This window comes from Capra hircus, chromosome 16 (assembly GCF_001704415.2).
Source record: "Capra hircus breed San Clemente chromosome 16, ASM170441v1, whole genome shotgun sequence".
Classification (NCBI taxonomy): Eukaryota; Metazoa; Chordata; class Mammalia; order Artiodactyla; family Bovidae; genus Capra; species Capra hircus.
This window is the reverse complement of record NC_030823.1, coordinates 64462311-64485965: the sequence shown is the minus strand read 5'-3', so window position 1 is coordinate 64485965 and position 23655 is coordinate 64462311. Positions and strand designations below refer to the sequence as shown.

At 43.3% G+C, this 23655-nt stretch overlaps 1 protein-coding gene across 1 annotated transcript in view; it reads left to right on the top strand.

The window, feature by feature from the left end:
• The window catches only part of FAM129A (family with sequence similarity 129 member A), a 174819-nt gene that overhangs the window by 145226 nt on the left and 5938 nt on the right, over positions 1-23655 (top strand). Inside the window, exons 7-13 of the mRNA XM_018060719.1 lie at positions 6354-6458; positions 6784-6946; positions 12183-12370; positions 15236-15397; positions 16978-17088; positions 18824-18931; positions 22685-22796. Coding sequence (XP_017916208.1) covers positions 6354-6458; positions 6784-6946; positions 12183-12370; positions 15236-15397; positions 16978-17088; positions 18824-18931; positions 22685-22796 — 949 coding nt within the window. The remainder of the gene's footprint in view (positions 1-6353; positions 6459-6783; positions 6947-12182; positions 12371-15235; positions 15398-16977; positions 17089-18823; positions 18932-22684; positions 22797-23655) is intronic.

Sequence of the window (23655 nt, the reverse complement as noted above, 5' to 3'; positions counted from 1 at the left end):
ATGGGGCTCAGAATTTTGGATCCTGTTCTCTAAGTGGTAGGAGGTCAGGATCATAATAAACTATCAAACAAAAAAAAAATTGCAGGCATGGAAGATGTGGTTCCATAGGCCATTTCTCTCATTGTTTAGAAGCACTTGATCAGCAAGCTGCTGGGCACTCTAAAGACCTCCAGACTGGGCACTCCAGATCTCCAGACCCACAGCAGGGCAGCCCAGACAACTGCAACTGCAGTGGAAGAGCCACTTCCAATTTCTTTCCAGAAAAAGCATATTCTCTCAAGTGACCTGTGCTTCAAGCCTAGCAGCAAATGTGAGCAGTGTGGCATAGTGCAAAGTTTGTGGTGGGACTTTAAGTCAGCAGATTTGGGTTAAAGCCTGCCAAGTTATATAACTTCTCTGTTTTAGGTTACTCCTCTGAAAAAATAGGAATGATAATGTTTGCCTGACAGGGTTGTGAGAATTAAATAAGATGTTGTTGGAGAAGTAGTTGGCAAATAGCTGTCTTCATCCATGGAATGATTTATAAATGAAGTAATTAAAGGATACCAAATTTGAAAGCATTAGTTTTCTAGATGTTTCATTCACCTTTTCTGGTGCTCTATCTCCTGTGGTCCAGGTCTGTAGTTTCCCATGACCTTGATTAAATGTCAATCAGGGGCTGAGTGGTAGGTTGGTTTGGTACCAGGTACATTGTTATAGATCTCCAAGGAAACTATGTTTCATGATGTGACCCCATCCCCCATGAGGACACCAATCACAGGCTGATTCAGCCAGGAAGAAGAGGCTGGGTGTGGACATTATTTAGTTAGAAGCACAGAGGGTCCAAGGATGCTCTTTTTTAACTTCCCCTCATAGCTCAGAATGCCTCTTTTGGGGGCCAGTGAAATTTGTTATTAGGGAACAGTATTTGGAAGATGCCAGATGGTATCTTGCTTTTATATGGTCATTAAATATCTAAAGCTAGAAACATTTTCTTTATTGTTTTAACATATGATGCAGAATCTCCTCCTCTTCTGTCTCCTTCTCCTCTTTCTTCCCTCCTCCTCCTCCCTCTTCTTTTTCTTCGGTAGATTTTAAACTCATTTATTTCCCATTCTGAGACTTACTCAAGAACTTTAGTCAATTATTGATTTCTCATATTTGGAGGAAGCACATCCGTTTATAGATTCAAGTTAAATAGTTATTTAGCTCCTTGAGTTAAGCTAAGGTACTTGTTTAATCTGTTTTTTCTTTCATTTGAAATCTTATATCAGCTCACATTTCTTCACTATCCCATGGAAAGCAGGTACCTAATAATTCTTTTCTGAGAGTTGAGTATTGAGTTTGGTGTTTTGGTTTTTTTTTGCAGGGGGGAGGGTGGTGGGGGTGGGCGGGATTGACTTTCTGCTCTTTGCCTTGGGCTGATATGTGTGAATTGCTTTAAGGTGCGAGAGAGTGAAATGACTCATGCCTTGCCATTCTGGTGAGGCAAGACATACCTAGAAGCATCCAGAGAGCAAGGCAGCCTTAGAGGTGTATGTGGGACCATGTGTGGTCTGTACATATATGGACATCATAAAACATTAGCAGCAGTCATAGGAAGGTGCTATATGGAATCTAGAAACATGGCACCGATGATCCTATTTGCAGGTCAGCAAAGGAGACACAGACATAAAGAACAGACTTTTCAACACAGTGGGGAAAGAATAGGGTGGATGACTTGAGAGGGTAGCCTTGAAACATATACACTAACATATATATGTAAAATAGAGAGACAGTGGGAATTTGTTGTATGACTCAGGGAGCTCAAACTGGGGCTCTGTGACAACCTAGGGGGTGGGAAGGGGTAGGAGGTGGGAGAGAGGGAGGGGACATATGTATGCTTATGGCTGATTCATGTTGATGTATGGCAGGAACCAACACGGTATTGTAAAGTAATTATCTTCCAATTAATTAAAAAATACCTTAAAGGGGAAAAAGAAACAGAAGAAATCAGTAAATGCTTTTGCTCCTCCAGGAATCTGAGTTTCTTTCGTAAAGTCACAACCTCATAAAATGTGAACACTGGAAGGGCATTTCAGGATTATTCGTCCAATACCCTCCAGGTGGGAGAAAGAATGTTCAGAGAAGTTGGCCCAAGTCACAAAACCAGTCTGTGACCGAAATGCATTTTGAGCCATGTTAGGTGAACCTTGAAGAAGCTGCTGAAAGGAAATAACTTTCAAGACTTTTCCTGTGTGCGGCCTGGTGAGGGTAAACTTCATCTTAACCATTACACATGGAACCGAAGCAACGTCTATCCTAAGACTCACAGAAAAAACAGGTCAAGGTCCCAAAGAAGCTACCAAGTAGCTAAAGAGAAGGGCATAGCATGACTGAGTTTGAGAATATGACATCTTTTGCTTAAAGCACTGAATTTATTTGCATTGTTTTCATGTCTGCTAAGAACTTACTCATAACATTATCCTAACCCCTTCTACCCTTGGAGACTGTATTCAGAAGATTTTCAGCAATGCTACGTTAGTATCTTCATAGTAATGACTCATACAGCAAGTATGGCATGCCCTCGTGCTGATGGTTATTTTAGGCAAGTGTCCAGGCAAAGCAAATATCTTAGAATAATTTGCCTGACAGATTATTAAGGTGAAAATATTTGTACCCCAGTAAAAGCATCAGTATATTTTCTACTTGTCAATTAAAAATGTATCAAATGAAGTCATGAGGGAAAGCATTTTGGAAAATGTAAATACAAGTTATGTGATTTATTTTTTATTTGCTTTTAAATTAACCAGATGGGCTAAGAGAACAGCTCAAAATTCCCACACATCAGGGTGGTTTCAAGACCAGAAAGCTATCCACATTTTTCCCTTGTCCATATGTTCACGTCGTCTTTTTCTGGTGACCTCAAATGTGACCCACTTTAAATGGATTATTTCACACTTGGTTGCTCAGTAACATGAAAGGCACAAGGCCAACAGCCTGGTCAGACCATGGAGTCAGCCTCAGTAAAGAGGGCAGTATTGCTGGGCCTCACACCTTCCGCACAGCGGCAGCATATGGAAGGTAAATGTTGTGTGGCCTTCATGGAATGCAGCTGAAGCGCCAACACTTTGGCCACCTGATGTGAAGAACTGACTCCTTAGAAAAGACCCTGATGCTGGGAAGGATGGAGGACATGAAGAGAAGAGGGTGACAGAGGATGAGATGGTTGGATGACATCATTGGCTCAATGGACATGAGTTTGAGCAAGCTCTAGGAGATGGTGAAGAACAGGGAAGCCTGGCGTGCTGCAGTCCATGGGGTCATAAAAAGTCAGACACGACTGAGAAACCACAACCACCGCTCAGGGAGTGAGCCTGGGATTGCTGGTTTCCATCAACCTAATGGTGTGTTTGTTTTCTTATATGTATGATGGAATTTTAAAATCTCCCAGTTAAATTCCAGCAGTTAAATGTACACACACGCCCTTTTTTTTAAAAGCACAGGAAATATTTTTAGGTTCCTTATGGTAAAACTCAGTGGGTTCTATTCTGAAGAAAGAAGGTTGGGGAACCCCTTCATTAATATGATTCATTTTTATTAAATTAACTGCTTTCTCCCTGCTAGCCCCAGGGCTCTGGACCCTGCTCATGGAGGGCTGACCAAGGTAGGGAATCCAGAGCAGGTCCTGGGCTGGGGAAGAGCAGTTCACAGTCAGAGAGGGCTGGGGCTGACAGACACAGAAAAAAGATGAACTGTTGGGAGGAGACAGAGTTGGCTGTTGCCTGCCCAAGGGCTATTCCCTAATCTCACACTCCCCGCCCCTCCTTCTCCATCAACCCACTCTCATCCCCCTTCTTTTTGTTCCAGACATATTTCCTTTCCAATCCCTTAAGTTATAAAATAGAACCACATTTCTTGGAACATTGTATGGGAAAGACTAAAAGCAAACTACAAGCCCACCCAAATGGAGCATTTTTTGTCTTTGGACTGTAACATTTTCATCTTCAAATCTTCACACTTATGCTCAGATTCGAGCCAATCTCTGCAAAAGGATGGATTTGGATAATTATTATGATTCTTGAATTTAATGCTTTTGAACTAAGACAATATTTCCCATTGATTTTAAGTTCTGGCTTTAGTCTCCTTAGGCTCTTAGCTCACGCTCCCAATGCCAATACTTTCGTCACTCTTGGGCAGGTGTGTTCCAACAAGAGTTTACTCCGCTGGGCAAGATAAGGTTCATGAATTATTAATTATGTACTTGAATCCAGTTTGGGCACTTGCTGATTTCTATGGCATTTACACATGTCAGGATTCTCTTTAACTCCTCAAAAATCCTCACAAATGGCATCACTGACTCGATGGACATGAGTTTGCGCAAACTCCGGGGATTGGTGATGAACAGGGAAGCCTGGCATGCTGTAGCCCATGGGGTCCCAAAGAGTCAGACATGACTGAGTGACTGAACTGAACTGACCTCTCGACTGCTCCCCAGATAATGGTCAAGAAAGGTCGAAACATCCCCGGCAGTGAATTACTAGGGCTAGTGGAAATCCTACCCCTGTTACAATCATGGTCACAGATGATGGAACTCCCCTGGCTGCACTGACTCCCAGCCTTCTCTCCTAGGAACTCACAGACCTAGGCAGACTGAGCGGCTCACCGACTTCCACCCTGGGAGTGTTCCTGTTCAGTGCATCTAGACTGTCACAGCCCATGTAAACAGAGCTATTTTGAAAGGCAAACTTTGGTGAGCTCATGAGTATTTCCACTAGCATGAGGCTGACCAGTGACCTTAAAGAAAGTCTTTCTCAAATCTTAATTTGAGTGTTTATGAGCAGGTCAATTATTTTGGACAAATATTTTTTTTCAATTCACAGAGCAGATGTCAAATGATTCTCTACCATGATTCTGCTTGCCTCCTTTTCCCAAGTCACTCTTGTTCTGAATCTTGGGCTGCAGCCTGGTATTGAAAGCTGAGCTGTGAGCCCCAAAACTCATGGCAGACCTAAATTTAAACAACAGAACTGTTCCAATTCCGTGGGGGAATATAAAGAAGAAGGGCCAGTGTTACGTGGGGCCTTATCTGCAGACAGGTAAATCACTGTTCACATTGAAAAGAAACACTTCCATTGAGCCAAGCAAAGTTTTAGGAAAGACTTGGGAACAATTAAAAAAAAAATACTCTGAAAACTGTAGACACCCCGTCTCCCATGTTCTCATCCCACCAGTGTCCAGTTGTTCCAAAGTATTTGTTACTCCCTTCTTTTTCTAAACTTTAAAGAAGATGGAGATGGGATTCAGGGTGCAGTAGGGACAAAGAGCATGAAGATCCCAGAGAAGTTCAAGAGGAAACAATGGTCTCAAGGGATACAGACAAGGATTCAAGCTGCCAAAACCAAGCCTTACTCCCTTCACAATTTTGCTAAGGATACCCTTATCCATAATTGATGTTTCCCCTCTTATTCTAAATGCATTCGATTGTTCTATTTCAAATAGTAGAGATTCAAGTTGAAGAATTTGTCCTTTCCAGCAGGAAAATGTCAGCAGGCGTGACTGTTCCCTGCAGATATTTAGAACATTTACCCTCTATGACTCTTCCTAGAGATTTCTGAGGTCTCAGACGCAGAGTTAAACTATTAACTTAACAGATTTCATGGAGTGCAGGACAATCTTAGGTAGCCAGGACAGTCAGTCAATTCAGTCACTCAGTCGTGTCCGACTCTTTGAGACCCCATGGACGGCAGCACGCCAGGCTTCTCTGTCCATTACCAACTCCCGGAGTTTGCTCAAACTCATGTCCATTGAGTCAGTGATGCCATGCAATCATCTCATCCTCTGTCATCCCCTTCTCCTCCTGCCTTCAATCTTTCCCAGCATCAGGGTCTTTTCCAATGAGTTCGTTTTTATGTATCAGGTGGCCAAAATATTGGAGCTTCAGCATCAGCCCTTCCAATGAATATTCAGGACAGGAGTGGCCAGTTATGACACCTTTAGTTGGCCTGATGCGCAGATTTAAGTGTTACCAACTAAACTAGCTCTGAGGCTTTCTTCTTCCTCTTTTTTTGTTTTTTCACTTAAGCATTTTTTTTAATTCGAGTATAGCTGCTTTACAACATTGTGTAATTTTCTGCCATACAGCAAAGTGAATCAGCTATTTCTATACATATATCTCCTCTTTTTCAGATTTCCTTCCCATATAGGTTTATAGGTTATCACAGAGTATTGAGTAGAGTTCCCCGTGCTCTACAGTAGGTTCTCATTAGTTATCGATTTCATATGTAGTGGTATATATAAGTCAGTCCCAATCTCCCAATTCATCCCACCCCTCACTTCCACCTTGGCAAGCAGGAATAGAGACACAGATAGAGTGGCTGTCTTCCTCTCGACAGATCCTGAGTAACCTGGTGATGGAGGAGCTCATGCCAACCCTTCAGACAGACATCCTGCCTAGAATGAAGGGGAAGAAGAATGACAGGAAGAGGGCCTGGTTTGGGGTGAGCAATGATTCTGCTCTGCCAGCTCTGCTGCTCAAAATGCACATTCCCTTCCCTTCTCTTTTTAAGGTCTTGTTTTTCTTTTCTTTTTTTTTTTTTTTTTAAGACGTAATTCCTTCCCTGGGTGGAGAACTGCCCAGTCTGCTCAGTCTCATATACATCAGGACTAATCCAAACAAACTCAAACTTTGAAAGAAAAATTAGAATGTGCACACAGTTTTGTTTATGTTGCGATCATCTGTGATTAACCTGCCCTCCTGTGCTTGACTCCGTCAGGCTCTGACACATGACAGAGCCCCAATTTGTGTGCTGTTCTCTGTTGCAGCTCCTCGAAGAGGCCTACCACCTGGTTCAGCATCGAGTTTCAGAAGGATTAAGTGCCTTGAAGGAGGAGTGCAGGGCTCTGACGAAGGGCCTGGAAGGAACCATCCGTTCAGACATGGATCAGATTGTGAACTCAAAGAACTTCTTAATTGGAAAGATCAAAGGTCAGTGGAGATAATGCCTGCTCCTATGAGCTAGATAAGCTGTGCATTTAAAGCTCTTCCACAGGGTGAGACGTCCCAGGTGGCACTAGTGGTAAAGAACCCTTCTGCCAGGAGGGCACAGCAACCCACTCTAGCATTCTTGCCTTGAGAAGCCCATGGACAGGGGAGCCTGGTGGGCTACAATCCATAGGGTTGCACCAAGTCGGACACTGCTGAAGTGACTTAGCATGTACATAGTGAGAATTCATAGCTTCAGAGGAGAATTAAACTGAGGGACTTTGGGAGAAAGTGGTAGTACTTGTAATAGGAGCATGCTAGTGGTGCTGTTAGGGGTCTGGACCTCCCCATGGAAACTTCAGTGACACGGGCTGGAGGAAACGGTGCCTCTTGCCTGTAGTGGTGCCTGTATGTCCTGATCCTGTACCTCTTACACCAGATTGTAATGGCTCTGCCCTGCCCTCCGCCTGCTGTAAGCTCTTAAAGAGTAGGGCCATGCTGCCCCAGTTCACTCAGGCATTCCCTGTGCTTAGTACCGTGTCTGGTATATGCAGACTCACGGTGAATATCCAAATCAGTGAATAATGGATGGATTTTCCTTTAATAAGAAAAAAAGCTTTTGGGTTAGAGTCAATAAATCTAGATCTTCTTCCACTTATCATGGGGTTACGAGCCAATAAACTCATCATAATTGAAATGCATGCATTTAATACGCTTGACCTACCCAATATCAGCTTAGCCTAGTTACCTTAAACACGCTCAGAACACTTATATCAGCATATAGTTGGAAAAAGTCACCTAACACAAGGTCTGTTTTATTATAAAGTATTGAATAGCTCATGTAATTTATTGAATAGTGTATTGAAGGGGAAAAACAAAAAGGTTTGTCTGGGTACAGAATGGCTGTCAGTGGGTTGGTTGTTTATGCCTGTGATCCTGTGCCTGATGGGAGCTGTGGCTGTTAACCCCGCCCTGCATCCCAAAAAGAGCATCATGTTGCATCTCACCTGCTCCAGAAAAGATCAGATTTCCAAATCTGAAGTAGTTTCCCTGGTGGCCCAGACAGTAAAGAATCTGCCTGCAATGCAAGAGGCGCAGGTTTGATCCCTGGGTGAGGAAGATCCCCTAGAGAAAGGAATGGCAACCCACTCCAGTATTCTTGCCTGGGAAATCCCATAGATAGAGGAGCCTGGTGGGCTACAGCACGTGGGGTCACAAAGAGTCAGATACAACTGAGCAACTAACACTTCTGCTGAACGGGTAATGCTTTCTTCACCTCATTGTAAACTTGAAAGCTTGAAAGTTGAATTGGGGACCATCTGTGGCCCCAGCTCTAATGTCAGCTGGGTATGTGGGTTCAGGGAGGTCACTCAACTTCTGTGTGCCTTGGTGCCTTCCTCTTGAAATCACAAGGGCCCATGAGATCAGGGTCTGCATGCTGAGGCTCTTGGGTCAAATCCAGCCTGCCACTATTTTTATAAATTACATTTTACTGGAAGATGGCTGTGCCCACTCCTTTCTGTATTGTCTGTGGCTGCTTTGGCACTGCAGGAGCATAGCTGAGTTGTTAGAACTGAGATCTTACAGGCAGCAAAGCTGAAAATGTTCCTGACCTGGCCCTTGACAGAAAAAAGCTTGCCTCTTTCCTCACAGGAGGCTTTAGATGGCCTCTAAAAAATTCTACAGAATAAAATTCTATGGTTCTGCCTCCTACATACCCCAAAGCACACCACCCTGAACATCATTTAAGAGGGAAGCATGCTGGCTTATCTGTGATTGTTTATCAGCAATTTTCTTAGGTAGTCAGTTTTCAAATTATTCACTCAGTCATTCATTCAAAAGACATTCACTAAGTGCTTTCTGAGCAAGGCGATGCAGCTTTAGCAGTGAACAGGGAAGATCTAGTTCCTGTGTTCAAGAGACGTGGAACCTAATGGGATTTTCTGCTTGGAGGATTATCCTCTACACTTCAGGCTCTGTTCATACTGCAGCCTAGCTCACTCTGAGCTCTTCTAACAAGTCCTCTTGAGAGGAGGTTGCAAGAGGCATAACTAGAGCCAAGGCGTGTGCGTCTGAATCTATTGTTTATCTGTTCATGCGATGTCTTCTCCAGCCAGATATAAATTAACATCAGACTGTTTTCTGGTTCCTATTACCCAGGTCTCTTATTCCTTTATTAGCACGACTGATCTGGAGTTGACTGTATGTTGAAATGCTTTAATACAACTTAAAATGGCCAACACTAAACTGCCACGGCCAAATACATTCCTGTTGACTGGAGCTGAGCTGAGCCTAATGGCGGCCATTCTCTTGGCCTGAATTAAATGAGTCTCTCTTTCTCTCTTGCCTAAATCCCTTCACATAAGATGGAAAAATATTCTGCTCTGGACTGGTTTTAGTTTCCTAAAGGAAGCCTTGAAAGGAAGTCATGATCAGGTCTTTTAAAAATGGAATATCAGAAACACATTTTCACCAGGCCTCTTGTTCTTCCCCTTAAAAATAAGAAAGTGCACATTGGACTGCATTGATAAAGGGCTTTGGATTTCAAAAAAACTTCGGGAGTATTAAAGTAGCTTTCTCTCCATTTCCTCCCATATGATTCTTGGCTTAAATTCTGCTGCATAAATACCGAATCATTTAATAAGCATTTATCCTGCCCCTGCTGAATACAAGGGCTATGAGGCACGTAGGAAGAAGAGAAGAGAATAAAAGTCACATCACAGACACCAAAACAGAAGGAAAAAAATATGGTAAATGCCACAAAAGAGGCAAGAACAGAGGGCACAATGATTCCCAGGCAGGAACCATTTCAGCTTCAAAAAGAGTCATGTGGGCCCCTCAAAATGACAGGAATGTTTTAATGTCAGTTAATTGGAAAGGATGATATTACTCACAGGTACAGTAAGAGCTGACAGTTTCTGAGTCCTTCCAGAGGATCACACACAGTTCTGAGCATTTTGAACACAGTGAACTCATTTAATCCACACCATAACCTTCAGAGTAATTACTATTATGAGCCCCATTTTACAGATAAGAAAACTGAAGTAGAGATGAAGTAATTTGCCTGAGATTCCAAAGGTAGAGTAGGAAACAGTCAGACCAACCCCACCCCGCAGCTCCAGGGTTTCTCTCTTCATCACTCTGCTCAACTGAATTAATGTACAGCTCATGAATTAATGTGTCACAACACATGATTCATCTCTGCATCCCTGAAAAATAGCAGAGCATACTTGTGTGGGATGTAAAATTTATTTGATCATAGGGAAACACTAGTAGACCGTAGTTCAGGAAGCTGGGTGGTGGTTCAGGGCATTAGGTATTCCGAGTGGGTGAATTTGAACTTGGCCTTGAAGAGGTGAGTAGGATGTTTATAAACAGAAGTGGAGGAAGGAAGGCAGAGGTGGAAGGAACGCTGGATAAAGGCACAGAGACGGGGGCTGGAGCCCACGGTGGTACATAGGCAAGGGGAGGTCTGGCAGAGAGGAGCATGGCTACCCACGACCCCTCCCCGTGCCCATCTCTGCCCCCACCCAGCAGGGCATGCCAGCCAACTACTAAATCTTTACTATATATTAGCTATGACCATGATTGCTCTGAAATTTCAATTAGACACTTTTCACATAGTTCTTCTCCCAGAGTTAATTTATAAATAATTCATTTATCCTCCTAGCAAACAATTTTGCATTTTGGTATCAAGTAAGTTAGTTATTTTTAGGAGTCATAGACTGTTTCATTGAATTATACAATAGAAAGGTTCCCCCCCCCCAGTAATTCTATGACCTGGTTAATATTTTCTATCTCAAATATTTATAAGTACATAATATCAATAGTATTGGTCATATCAGATTTTCAGAGTAAGGGGCAGTCTGATCCTTTGTAACCCTGTGAAAGATTTCTGCAAATTGAAGTGAGAATGTGGCCATTCTTCTCACCATAAGCAAGTTATTTGCCAATAGAAAATAAGAAGGCTATTTGAATTGTTAATCTGGATCTGAAATTTAGGGTGTGGCCTTGGTGGAGTCATCTGACATCTCCTGGCCCCCTTCCCGATCCGTAGGATGAGGACCTGGACATCAAGATGAATCTGTACTTCCCTTCTCAGTTGTATGGTCCTGTGACAAGGCTCGGTGGCTTACCAAGCTCCACAAAACTAGCCTTTCATCCACAGAGCGAGCTCAAGCCTTTTCCAGTTCAGATATCCTTTACTGCCGCAGTGCTTCCCAACCTGGCTACTCATGAGAACTGCTTCAACACTTAAAACAAACAAACAAACAAAAAACCAGATTTCCACGGCCTATCCAGACGTACTGGATCAGGATCTTTACTATGGTCCTCTTCTAAATCAAAGAGCAGTGTTTCCTCTGGGAAGTAAGAGTATGGTTACATTGTTTAAATCCTTTTCTAAATTTATTTTAATTGGCAGGGAATTACTTTACAATATTGTGATGGCTTTTGCCATACATCAGCATGAATCAGCCATGGGCATACATGTGTCCCCTCCCTCCTGAACCTTTTCACTCAGTTCAGTCGCTCAGTCGTGTCCGACTCTTTGCGACCCCATGAATCGCAGCACGCCAGGCCTCCCTGTCCATCACCAACTGAACCTTTTAGTCCCTTTTTATGATTTTCTGTACTCTTTATATTTTTGTCACTTAGTTTTTCATCCTTGATTATCAGGAATAATAACATGTTTTTAAAAATTGGGTGTGGGGATGGGAGGTGGTGTGGCAAACCCATTGGAATTTGTTTCCATTTTGCCTAAAAAGAAACCATACTTGAATTTTTTAAAAGGCCCTTGAGGAGAAGGGAGGAAAATTGAATTAGATCAACTGATTAACTCTTAGAAAAATGAATTAAAAACCTAATAAGTGTGTTTTCAGAAGACAAACTATGAATTTATAATGGTGATGATTGATAGGAAATAGATGAGTCATTAACATTTTCACTTTTTTGTATTAAGCATTATCTATTCATAAGAACTAAGCGGAAAAATGTATTTAATCCTAGGGCAGAGGTGATCTTGGGGAGGGGTTTCTCTTTGTTCGCGTTCTCAAGGAGAGATTCTCTTTGATGGTTTTCCATTCTGGTGAGTGCTGGCACAGGACACACTGTGTTGCCTGCTTGAGCTGGCATTGCTATTGAGTGTCTCCGTGGGGCGCTGTCCAGCCTGGCCTGGCTCCAGTGCCTCTGAATCCAGTCTTGCCATCACTCACAGTTTCCTGGCTATTTCCCACCTCAGCGATGGTGGCTCAGCCAGCGGAGAGAAGCTGTGCAGAGAGTGTGCAGCCGTTCCTGGGGTCCATTCTGGAGGAGCTGATGGGACCTGTAAGCTCGGGATTCAGTGAACTGCGCTCACTCTTTGAAAAAGAAGTGGATGAACTTAGCCAGAGCTTTCAGACCACCAAAGACAGTGCCCAGCTAAAGGAGGTAGAGTATGAAGCAAAGGAGTGGAGTGTGAATGGTCTTTTTGTGAGTCTTTGTCTCCATTCATTCTTTCTTTTTTCTCTCCTATCTCTCTCCTGTCTTTTCGTCTTCCCTGCCTTCCATTCATCTGCCTTTCCATCTGCTCATCTAGTCTTTCTGTCATTCATTCATCCACATTATTCATTCATCCATCCATCTACTTGATTTCCTTTATTAATGGTTTTCATGTTACAAAAATAATAACATGCTTGTATAACTTAAACAGTGTACAAAGATACTTACATAAAGGCAAAATTAATCGCCATTGCTCATACCCACCTAATTCTAGCCCACCCCCAACTCCTAAAGTATCTCCACTTCTAACTCCTTGAATTAACCCATATAAATAGCTTAGTATGTGTTCTCACATGCTTTGTCCTTGCCTGTACAAATATATACACATATATCCTCATTTATATACGTTTTGTGTTTTGATTGATTTACTTCCAAAAGCATGACAAAAACCAGTGTTTCTCAAAGTATGTTCCTGGGACTAGTATCATCATCTTCATTATATGACTGCTAAAAATGCAAATTCTCAGGCCTCACCCATGAACTATTAGATCAGAAACCCTGGGGTAGGGCCCAGCAGCAGTCTGGTTCAACAAGACCTCCAGAGGACTCACTGTATCCTAAAGTGACAGACATAACTAGGCAGCTTTATTTTACACTTGCTGTATCATGATGAACATCCCTACAAGTCAAGCCAGTGGATAAAACCAAAAAAAAAACCACCTTAATTTTTTATGCATACATACATGAAATTATATATAAACAAGATCATTTGTTAGTATTTTGAGGTTTCTCATGGTAGCCTTTCTAAAACTTAACTTTCCCTCCTTCCCCACATCCCCTCCTCCCACTCAAGCAACTAGTGTGAATAACTCAGCATATGCCATTCTGTGCTTTTCTCCATGTTCATAGAGCATATAAAACACATATTTTGTGGGATATGTTTTTTTAGGTTGTTTGCTCTTAGAAAAATGGGATTATATTATGTATATATTGCTTTGCTTTTCTGTTTTCTTATTCAAAAATACCTCATGAAGCTGTTTTTAAGTTAATGTTCCAGTTCTAGTTCATTTTTTGTAACAGCTGCATAATACTTCATGTACCAATACACCATGATTTATTCAACCCTCCAGATGTTGCTAGCACCAGGAACAAAGCTGCAATAAATAACCTTGTAACATATATTCATTTACTTTGAAGATTTTATTTATATGGGATCTGATTCCTAGGACAGGATTGCTAGATTGAAAGGTGGGAATTTTTCTCATGTTAACTGATGTTTCCATTGACATCCCCCAAAAAGGATTTAGTTTTTACATTTCCACCAATTGTACATGATAAAGGACTTTCTTTTCATCAGCCTCAGGGAATCACTTGTTCAACTTCTTGCCAGTCTTACAGGAGCAAAGTGGCAACTGATTTTCCCTCTCCTGTCTGTTTAATTGCTATTTTAAAAAATAGACATATTGCAAATTATGTGACAAGGGGAAAGTTTGACAGCATGGTTTTGGCCATTGATTCTACTTCAGTGGAGTTCTCTAGAACTCATTTCTTAAGGGAGTAATGTTTTCCTCTTACAAGCACCATGAAAGTGGGCCCTTGTTAAATTTTTCATTAGAGAAATCTACGAATCTAGATTTATCTCTTTTCTGTGACCTGAAACTCAGACAGCAAGTACATCCTGTCCACAGTTATCCCGTTAGTCCCTGGTTCTCCCTAGGCCTGTGTTTTCAGCATGCTTCATTCTGTTTTCTCTTTCTCCACCCACCCTCTTGTTTATTCTAGAACTCCAAAATTCAGTTTTTTAAATCGCTTTTAAATAGGCTTGGAAAATAGGATGCACTCAGTTGGTGAAACCACTCATAGTGTAAGTATGTGTTGGTAATACTTAAAGTCTTTAGCAAGTGAGGTCTATTGCTGTCCTCTTGCTGGAAATTGCATGGCCTCATTGATCAAGCTATCTCTTGTATAGACTAGAGGATGGGGAACCTCAGTTTTTAAAACTGGATACCTCTTCTAAGCCATGCTTCTTTCTATCTCACTCCCTCCCCATACCCCCACCCCCCATCTACTAGCAGAGGGAAGCCTTTGGGCACAGACAGAGCCTCAGAGAGCTCCAGGGACTCTGGCTTTACTCTTAGAGTCCAGGAGTCCAGGGGGCATCTTGACTTCCCTGGGATTTTCTGAGAGGGATGTCTCTCATGAAACAAGGCTCTGGAGGCTTGTGAGCCCAACAGCAGTTCTACATGCCAAAGAGACTTCCTGAACCCTTGAGCTCTGGAAGTGGGTACTTGGAGTCCATCAAGAGCTTGACAAGACTGGAGTCCCATGGAATGCATCCCTGGGTGTGTCCGTTGTCCAGTTGGTTCTTCTACCTGTCTCCATCCTAGCAAGAGAGCTGTCCTAGGGACCCATCAAAGGAGGGAAATAAGACAATGAAGATATCACAGATATAGGGATCTGAGAAGTGATTAATTCTAATAACATATGTTTGATTGTTTAGAATTTATGTAATAGTCATGTAATGGGCTTCCCAGGTGGTACAGTGGTAAAGAATCTGCCTGCCAATGCAGGAGGCACAAGAGATGCAGGTTCAATCCCTGAGTCAGGAAGATCCCCTGAAGGAGGAAATGGCAACCCACTGCAGTATTCTTGCCTGGAAAATTCCAGGGACAGAGGAGCCTGGTGAGCTACAGTCCATGGAGCCGCTAGGAATCAGACATGACTGAGCAATTCAGCACACACACACACACAATAGTGACGTAATATAGTTCCTAGGTCTGAAGGTGTGTCATTTTCCCCTCCACCAAAATTCAGCATCTAGAGCAGCTTATGAATCTTCCACTGGATTCCGTGAAGATGGAGCCTTGTTATAATAAAGTCAACCTGCTTCAGGAGCACCTTCAGGATCTCAAGAGCCGCTTCAGGTTCCCCCACATCGATCTGGTGGTCCAGAGGACACAGAACTACATGCAAGAGGTAGGGGCGGTGGGGTCTTCTGTGGTGGAAGAGGATGGGGCTGCAGAGAAGCAAGCGCAGGTGTGCTGGCGTAGCTGGGGAAATGGGGTCCGTTTCTTTAGCCATCATGTTGAGTGACGACGTCTTTTGTCCTGTTCCAGCTGGCTCCATTTTTTCCATGTTGATGAGCATCATAGAGAAGAAATGTCTCAGGGAAATAGAGTAGCATTAATTGATAATTACCTGATTTTTTCAAGTCAGTGCTATTAATGTTGGCTTCACGTTGGAATCATCTGGGGCGCTTTTAAGAAATACTGAGAAAAAAAAAAAAAGAAATACTGAGGTCTGGGCCACACTCCCAGTGATTTTGATATCTATTTTTTTGTAATTAAAAAAACTTCTCCCACTCCCATTCCTACTGCATTTAATTTGCAGCCAGAATGGAGAACCACTAGCTTGAATCAATTCCGTAATCTAGTTAAATCAGTCACTCAATCACAATTTTAAATTTGGATTTCTTGAGTCTACTTCATAGATTCCTTTTCCTTCCAATAAAGAACTTTTTCTTTAGAAACAGGGATGAATAGTAACAGATTCGTTCCATATTCTAACGCTTTCTAAGTGAAGGAAGGGTGGGATCACTGAAGCCGTAAGAGCACAATTCTACTTCACAAATATTCCTCGGGAGCTTCTTGTGGGCTGGACATTGTGCCAGACCTCACTTCAGGGAACTAGTAGTGAGATAGATTCTTAGATAAATTCACTTCGGTGTTGAAAGTGCTGAGAGGAAAGCTATTGTGTTCAGATCACAGGCTTGGGGAAGAAAGGAGCTTTTTTTTTTTTTCCTTAAAAGTTATAGGCAGGATTAAGTGGCACATTTTATTTATTATCTAACCTCTGAGTTGTGAAGGATTAAAGATGAATGAGGAGCACAATTGGCCAACGGCTTAACTGAAGTTCCTTTGATAGCACTGGACTATGGTGAAATGGATACAGGCATAAGCGCAGAGAATAAGAAATCAGAACCATTTCCATTTCCTAACCCATGCGTGTGACAGTCACGGGCTCCACTGAGCCTTGACCCTGTCTCCTTTCCCAGCCTGGCAGAGAAAGGGAGAGAAGTAGGGTGGCAGGGTGAAAAGTGGAGTGAGAGATGTGCTGGGATGGTTTACATCCGTCTGAAAGGAGAGGTGCAGAGCTAAGGAGCCAAAAAATAATTGGAGAAGCCTCCCACCTCATTTCATTAAGCCCTGGCTGCAGGGGATGGGAATGACCACAGGAAATGATAATATCCCATGGTCTTGGGTTTTCCAGTGCTGGGTGGAAAGAGAGATGAGAAGAAAAGATCCATACATCTGTACATACATGTACACATACAGGTACAGGTGTGTGTGTTTCCCAGCTTCCTACTGACCTCACTGTGGTTGTGGGCTTATGCATTTCACAGACCACACAGTGGATTGAGGACTTGTTGCCCTGGGTCACCCCCAGGGTCCATCTCTGATGGTCATGCCCTCCTTTCTCTCCAAGCTGACTTTGACCCGAGGGTGGCGATCCCAGCTTCTGACTGCCCTCTGTTTCTGTGTTGCTTTGGTTTCTAGCTGATGGAGAATGCAGTATTCACTTTTGAGCAGTTGCTTTCCCCACATCTCCAAGGAGAGGCCTCCAAAACCACAGTCGCCATTGAGAAGGTTAAGCTCCGAGTCTTAAAGGTAAAATTGTTTTCTCACTTGCGAGAAGCAAGACCGTGACTCATTTCTTTTGTTATGTGGAAAATATCAAGTTCTCTCTTTGACCTGCCTCCCCCTTTAAAAATAGTGCCGGGTCCTTTCTCCCTGATAACCGGGGACAATCATCTCACAGTTCCCCTTCGACTGTCGTGCCTATTCTGCCATCTAGTGGCTACTTTAGGGACCACAGGTCCTCAGCGTCTGGTCACCAGCCACAAGTGCCATGTCTTAGGCTTACTTACATAGCAATTGGACTTGATACTGACTCTCCACTATAAGCAAAGAATTGTGATAGGTATTGCATGGAATATGAAACTATAAAACACACACTCTCTTTCTTCCGGGTTTGCAATACAGTAAAACCCATTTGAATTAACAGTTTTTAGAAAAATCAAAACCTCATGGCAAACGAACTACTTCAAGGAAAGGACAGCTGCTGTGTGAAACTGTTTTAAATGTGCGTCATGCATCAGTGTATATCAAAATAGTTGTAATAATAGGAGCTTGCATATATAGAGGGCATATCTTTAAACTTATCCTGTTTCATTTGATCCTCACAAGAACTTGACTTACGTAAGCTTAACAGGCTACTTGAGCTTTGAGCTAAAACTATCCCTAAACTTAGTCCACTAATTTTTTATGACCTACTTTCCCTAAGCAGAGCTTTGGAACTGAAGATCAAAGTTTCACAGAGCCTAGGAGGTAGTCCCTGAATTTCAGATCTGGTCTTAATACCTCACAGGCAGTAGGAAACTCTGGCAACCAAATCATTGAGATTAAAAGCAATAATTGCCATGGTAACACACAAAATAATGAACTTGCCATTGAGAAAGAAAAGATAGTATCAAGGTCAGTGCCGCCCCCGCCCCCCACCATGGCAACACAATTTTTAACTCTCAGGACAGTCCATCTCTTCTCTGGACACTTTAAAACAAGAACATACTTCCCACTGCTAAGTCAAATTTCTCACCACTGAGAATTCTAGTTCTACACTCTTCTCATGCCCTTCTTCCACATGGTGGTCTTTGGTTGTTTGAATAGAGCTATGATTCTACCCCAAGTTATCTCTGGCATAAATCTCTTTAACCATCCTTTGTTTGGCCTGACCATTCTGCACACATCCCTGTGGCTATGCTCCAGTTTGTCTGTGCCCTCTCCCTGAACCCCCTTTAAAATCAAACCTGGGTCTCTAGACTTGGCTGTTCCATGAGTCAATAGGACATCCTCTTTCCTATTCTAGATACTGAACTTCTTTGTTGACCATACCGCAGTGCTAATGTAGCTGTGAGCCAGACACTGTCTTCTTTGGCAGAAATCATTGCAACCTACCAATCCTGCCTTCAGGATGTAGAGTGAAGGAAGGAGGTGATCAGGGCTCCCAGGCACCAACCCAAGACAGGGGTGATGAAGTTTTAACCCATCCCCTAGTTTTGTCTTCAATTTTATAACACTCTGCTTTGATCTTAGCTCAGTTTTCGTATCTGTAAGAGGGATGGCGGAGATGGGTCATTATCAGTCGTAACCTCTACCTGCAATGTGAGAGAACTGCATAGAAAGATCTCTGAAACCTTGGAACACCACTAGGGTCCTCAGAAATTAGGACAGGAGGGTGGAGGTGGGAAGGGAGACGAAGTGAGTTGCTGAGTTTTTTGTTTACACAAAATTTAACAGGTTGTAATGTTGTATTTAGCGTACGTTTCTATCTCTGTACCGACAGCAATATGATTATGACAGCAGCACCATCCGGAAGAGGATATTTCAAGAGGCGCTGGTTCAAATCACACTTCCTACCCTGCAGAAGGCACTGGCATCCGTGTGCAAACCAGTAAGGAGATAGGTTACTCCAGAACCTGCTTTTGTTGCCTTTGAAGTTCAAGTACAGTTTTTTGGTCATGATGCACTTACAAGCAGTAGATGACTAGGGAGGGGTCAACACACTTTTCCTGTAAGTGGTCAGGTGGCAAATATTTTAGGCTTCACGGCCATATTATTTCTGTTGCAAGCACACAGTTCTGCCGTGATAGCACAAATGCAGCCGTAGATGACCCATAAATAGATGTGCAGTCTGTGTTCCAATAAAACTTTATTTAAAAAGGCAAGCAGCTGTGTGGATTTCCCAACCCTTGGACAAGACAGAATCTCAAAGAGTAATGATCTGAGTTTGAAACAAGTTAAGGGTTACAATACAGTGCCTACGGATTGTTCCTCATTATGGTATGACACCCCCCCACCCCCACCCACCCACCATAGGCCCAACACAGCCTCTGAAACTTGACCACTCCATCCAGGAAAAGACCTTGTCACAAAATTTCAGAAGGGTATTTGTAATTTCAGTAATACTTGCTTACTGAAGTCAAAGAAACTAAAACCATCTAAAGCTTCTATGGACACTAGGCAGCTAGTGACAGCCACGCTTGTGAAGGTGTGACTAGGTCACACCTTCAGCACAGGGTCGTAAGTGAGCCAACCAAGGAGCCCAGGTCAAGACCTGGGTTCAAGTCCCAGCTCCTCCACATACCAGCTCTGGGGCCTTGGGCAAGACTCTTGTCCTCTCTCTTGGCCTAGATTTCATCTAGAAAATGGAGGTAATAATACTTTGCAGTATCCTTCTTAAGACTGAGAAGACCAGGGTGACACGGTGACCATTTGATGAGTGCTTGCCACATGCTCAGCACTTTGTATGGATTGTCTTGTTGATCCTCATGAAAACCCTGTGAGCAGGTACTGTGTATGTCCTCACTGCACAAATGAGGAAACCTGAGGGGTTAAGTAATGGGACCAAGGTCACAGAGCTGGCATCCACCAGAGTTTGAAGTCAGCTCGCACTCATTGGTAACATGGGATGCGCTCAATAAATGGTATTTACTACTAGTTTTTCTGCTGCTTCATGATCTGTAAGCTGGGACCTTTGCAAGGCTGGCTCCCTCTTGGCACAAATATTAAAGAGCTTTTTAGAATTTAAAAAGGGCTTTTTTGCAGCTTAGAGAATCTCCAAACATGGAACATTAAAGTCCAGTGCATGGGTTATTTTATTGCAAAAATTTCCTTGATCATTTTTATATTCTGTACATATTGTTTTTCTTCAGAAAGCCAGAGGCATGCCAAGTACCTGGCACTTACTTCTGAGGGTAAATTTCTTAGAAAAGGTTTGAGCAAGTCAGGGCAGTAAAGAATCTACCTATATGATTGTCTCTTGCCTATATGATTTTCCATCTTATGGCTGGAAAAGTCCAGCCATTCAAAGAATGATTCAGTCCACTTGGACACGTCTGCATGCAGACATTCTGTGTAAGGTATTTTTGTTTTCGAATCCCAAAGGCAATGTGGGGGCCTTGGAGCCACGTCCTCCCAAGAGAGGAGAAGAGTTTAAAAAAAAAAAAAAAAAAAAGCCTCTCTCTCTGCCTGCTCCTCTCTCTCCAGCCATCTGCAGTTATACCAAATCTCTCAGAGGCGCTTGTGATTTTTAATCAAGAGAGACCGGTTTGGAGAGAAATTGAGGCCTGGCATTTTCAGTAATGAGGAATATTGTATCAGTATCAAGAAATTTAAAAACATCTGGATTTACAGAGTAGGTGAACTAGGGGAGCATTTGCTTCAGGCAAAGATTCTTTAGTTTACTAGAGTATATTTCCCTTGGTTCTAAGATCTGCAGTACTTAACCCAGGCTGCACATTAGAATTGCCTAGGGAGATTTTTTTTTTTTTAATTCCAACTTAACAGATCCAGGGAATTAATATGTGTCACAATTCAGTCAATTCAATATAGAAAACCTGTTTTGTACAGTTGTGCATGTCACAACAGGATAAGTGCCCCTTGGAATGATTCTTTCCCACACAATTACTTAGCTGGTTGAAAGTTCAAAGGCCTGCTGTTTATTCGGCAAACATGTATAAGCATGATCCAGGCACGTGCCCAGCCAGTGTCCCTGTTTTGTCCTGGGCTTCACAGCCTAGAGTCAGCAGACAGGCTCAGCGCGCACTTTGCGATGAGCATGGCAGGAGCTTTGTGGGGAAGAGAGGTGGCTGAGTTTGGAAGAGGGTGCCCAGCTCGGCCTATGGGGACGGAGAGGACTTCCCAGTGCCATGTTTTCTCCCCGTCCTGAGGGATGAATAACAGGGAACTAAGGAGTGGAAGATCACGTGGGGAGATGAAAGACACACACCTCGTTTTGCAGAGGAAGAGAGCGGCACAGAGCCGTGAGCTGGCTTGCCCAGGGTCCCACAGCCAGTGCAGGGCAGTGTGCAGTCCCGAGCTGTGCTCTGCCCATGTGGCACTCACCTGTGTGTCCGTCTTATCTCACAGACCCTCTCAGGGTCATGGAAGCGCATGTCTCTTTAATCCTGTGGCTTTCCCTACGGTGGGTAAAGAGGGGTCCCATTATTACCCACTGGGATCCGGTCCTGGGCTACAGACCCCCCTGTCCTGGCTCTGAGAGTCTGAATGGGGTGGCTTCTGATGGCCTACTGTAAATCTCCTCCCTCCATGCAAAAGCCATCGAATCCCACTGCTAAGACCCTGGCTTTCTAAGAACCAGGGGTCAGGAGCCCCCATCCTGCACTATCAGGTGCAAGCATTATGGAGTTAATCCCAAGGATATGACTTGGCTCATTTTGATCCCTTCCTTGACCTCATGCCGATAAAAGGCAAGCCACCTGGAGACCCTTGGAAAGCAGGAAGTGTTACAGGATTTTGTGTGATGCCTGGATTGTCTTAGAATCACAGAGTTTCAGGGCCAGTTGGAGGGAAAGAGGAGACTGTTTCTCAAGAGTCTGTGACTAGGGATTCTCCACATCTGAGAATGAGACGCATCCTAAGAGTTAAACATATATCTACTCTAGGACACAGCAGTCTCACTTCTAGGTATACACTCAAGTAGCCCCTAAATCCACAAAATCATACACAAGAATATCAATAACAATTATGTTCATAACAGTCAATATCCAGCAGTAGGAATATAGATAAACAGTTTTAGCTTGTCCACATAATAAGTGCCATTCATCAATAAAAACAAATGAACTACTGATGCATGCAGCACATGGATGAATCTCCAAACACAAACACAAAACAAGAGTACAGGGTTCCATTTACATAAAGTTAAATAACAAGAAAAACTAATCTAGTGTGATAGATACAACATCAGAGCTTAATCTCTTGGTGAGCAGTCTAGACTGGAAAAAGGTATAGGGGTGATGGGAATGTTCACCTTGATCTGGGTTATGGTTATCTGAGTATATTTATATGTTTAAAGTTGTTGAGCTCTACTTTTAAAACGTGTGCATTTTTCTCGGTATTTCTTACACCTTAGTAAAGTACTGTTGGCATTAAAAAAGAAGGAAAAAAAGGAAATGTCCAGACCCACTGACAAGGCCTTGAGATCATCAGGGTCTCTGGTGTCTGCCCCCTCGAAGGGCACAGAGCGTGAGTCCAGTCCAGGGCATGGTGTCAGGGCGAGAGGAAGCAGGTGACCAATGCTTCACACTCCAAGGGGAACAAGAGGGACAGCTGTCCTTTCCAGAGATCTTCTGCAAACTGGTGTCTCATGTGTTGTCCCTTTATCTTCTTATCTCTCCTTCTCCAGGAGCTTCAGAAATATGAGCAGTACATCTTTGCAGATCACACCAATATGATCCACGTTGAAAATGTCTACGAGGAGATTTTACATCAGATCCTCCTAGACGAAAGTCTGAAAGGTATGGAAGGTTTCCCTGGTGCTGGAGAAAGCTCTAGATAGAGGGGCACACCCCTGACAGGGACCCCACAGGGCCAGCTAGGTTTTGTCCACAGGAATGAAAGGGGAACAGGAAATTGACGCCAAGAGCTGGGAAGACAGGACAAGGGACCAAAGAAGCGAGGGCTGCTGACCTCCATTGAGCGGTCGCAATTTGGCTCACACTCCACTGGCCCATTAGATATTATTTTGCTTTCAATCCAAATAAGAACTTTGTGAACTGGGAATTTTAAGCTTCATTTTTCAGATGAGAGGACTAAGGTTAGAGAGATTAACCTAGGATGTCTCATGAACAGCTGGCCTCCTCCGGCTGTTCCAGACAGAACAAAGGAAAAAGAGCTCTTCTTGGCCACAGGCTTACAACGCCTCCCCAGCCTGGAGCAGGTGATTCAGCAGCGGGGCTTCCCAGCTGCTCTGCCCTCTCAGCACATTCCTCACCTCCACTCAGCCAGACAGAATACACTGGGCTGTGACTCCATCCTTGGCGAGCCCCATTAGGACTCTGGCTCCCAGTATCCCGTGGAATCAGGCCCTGCTCAGGATAGGAGTGTTGATAGGAAAACTTTGATAGAAATGCACAGGAGAGGGCTGTCCCTAGAACTATAGACTTGAAACATACCTGGTCTCCACAAAGAAAGCTGGCCAAGCACAAGCCCCAGGTCAAAGTAGCTCATCCAGTGAGACGAGGAATACAAAGATGTCATCTCAGTATCTGCACAGGAAGAGACGTTCAGACAAGGCCGCTGCCCGGCCACCACAGCACCCTTGGGCGAATTAGGGAAAAAGCTCTCTTCCTCTAGACGGCAGACTGCTGTCTGTCA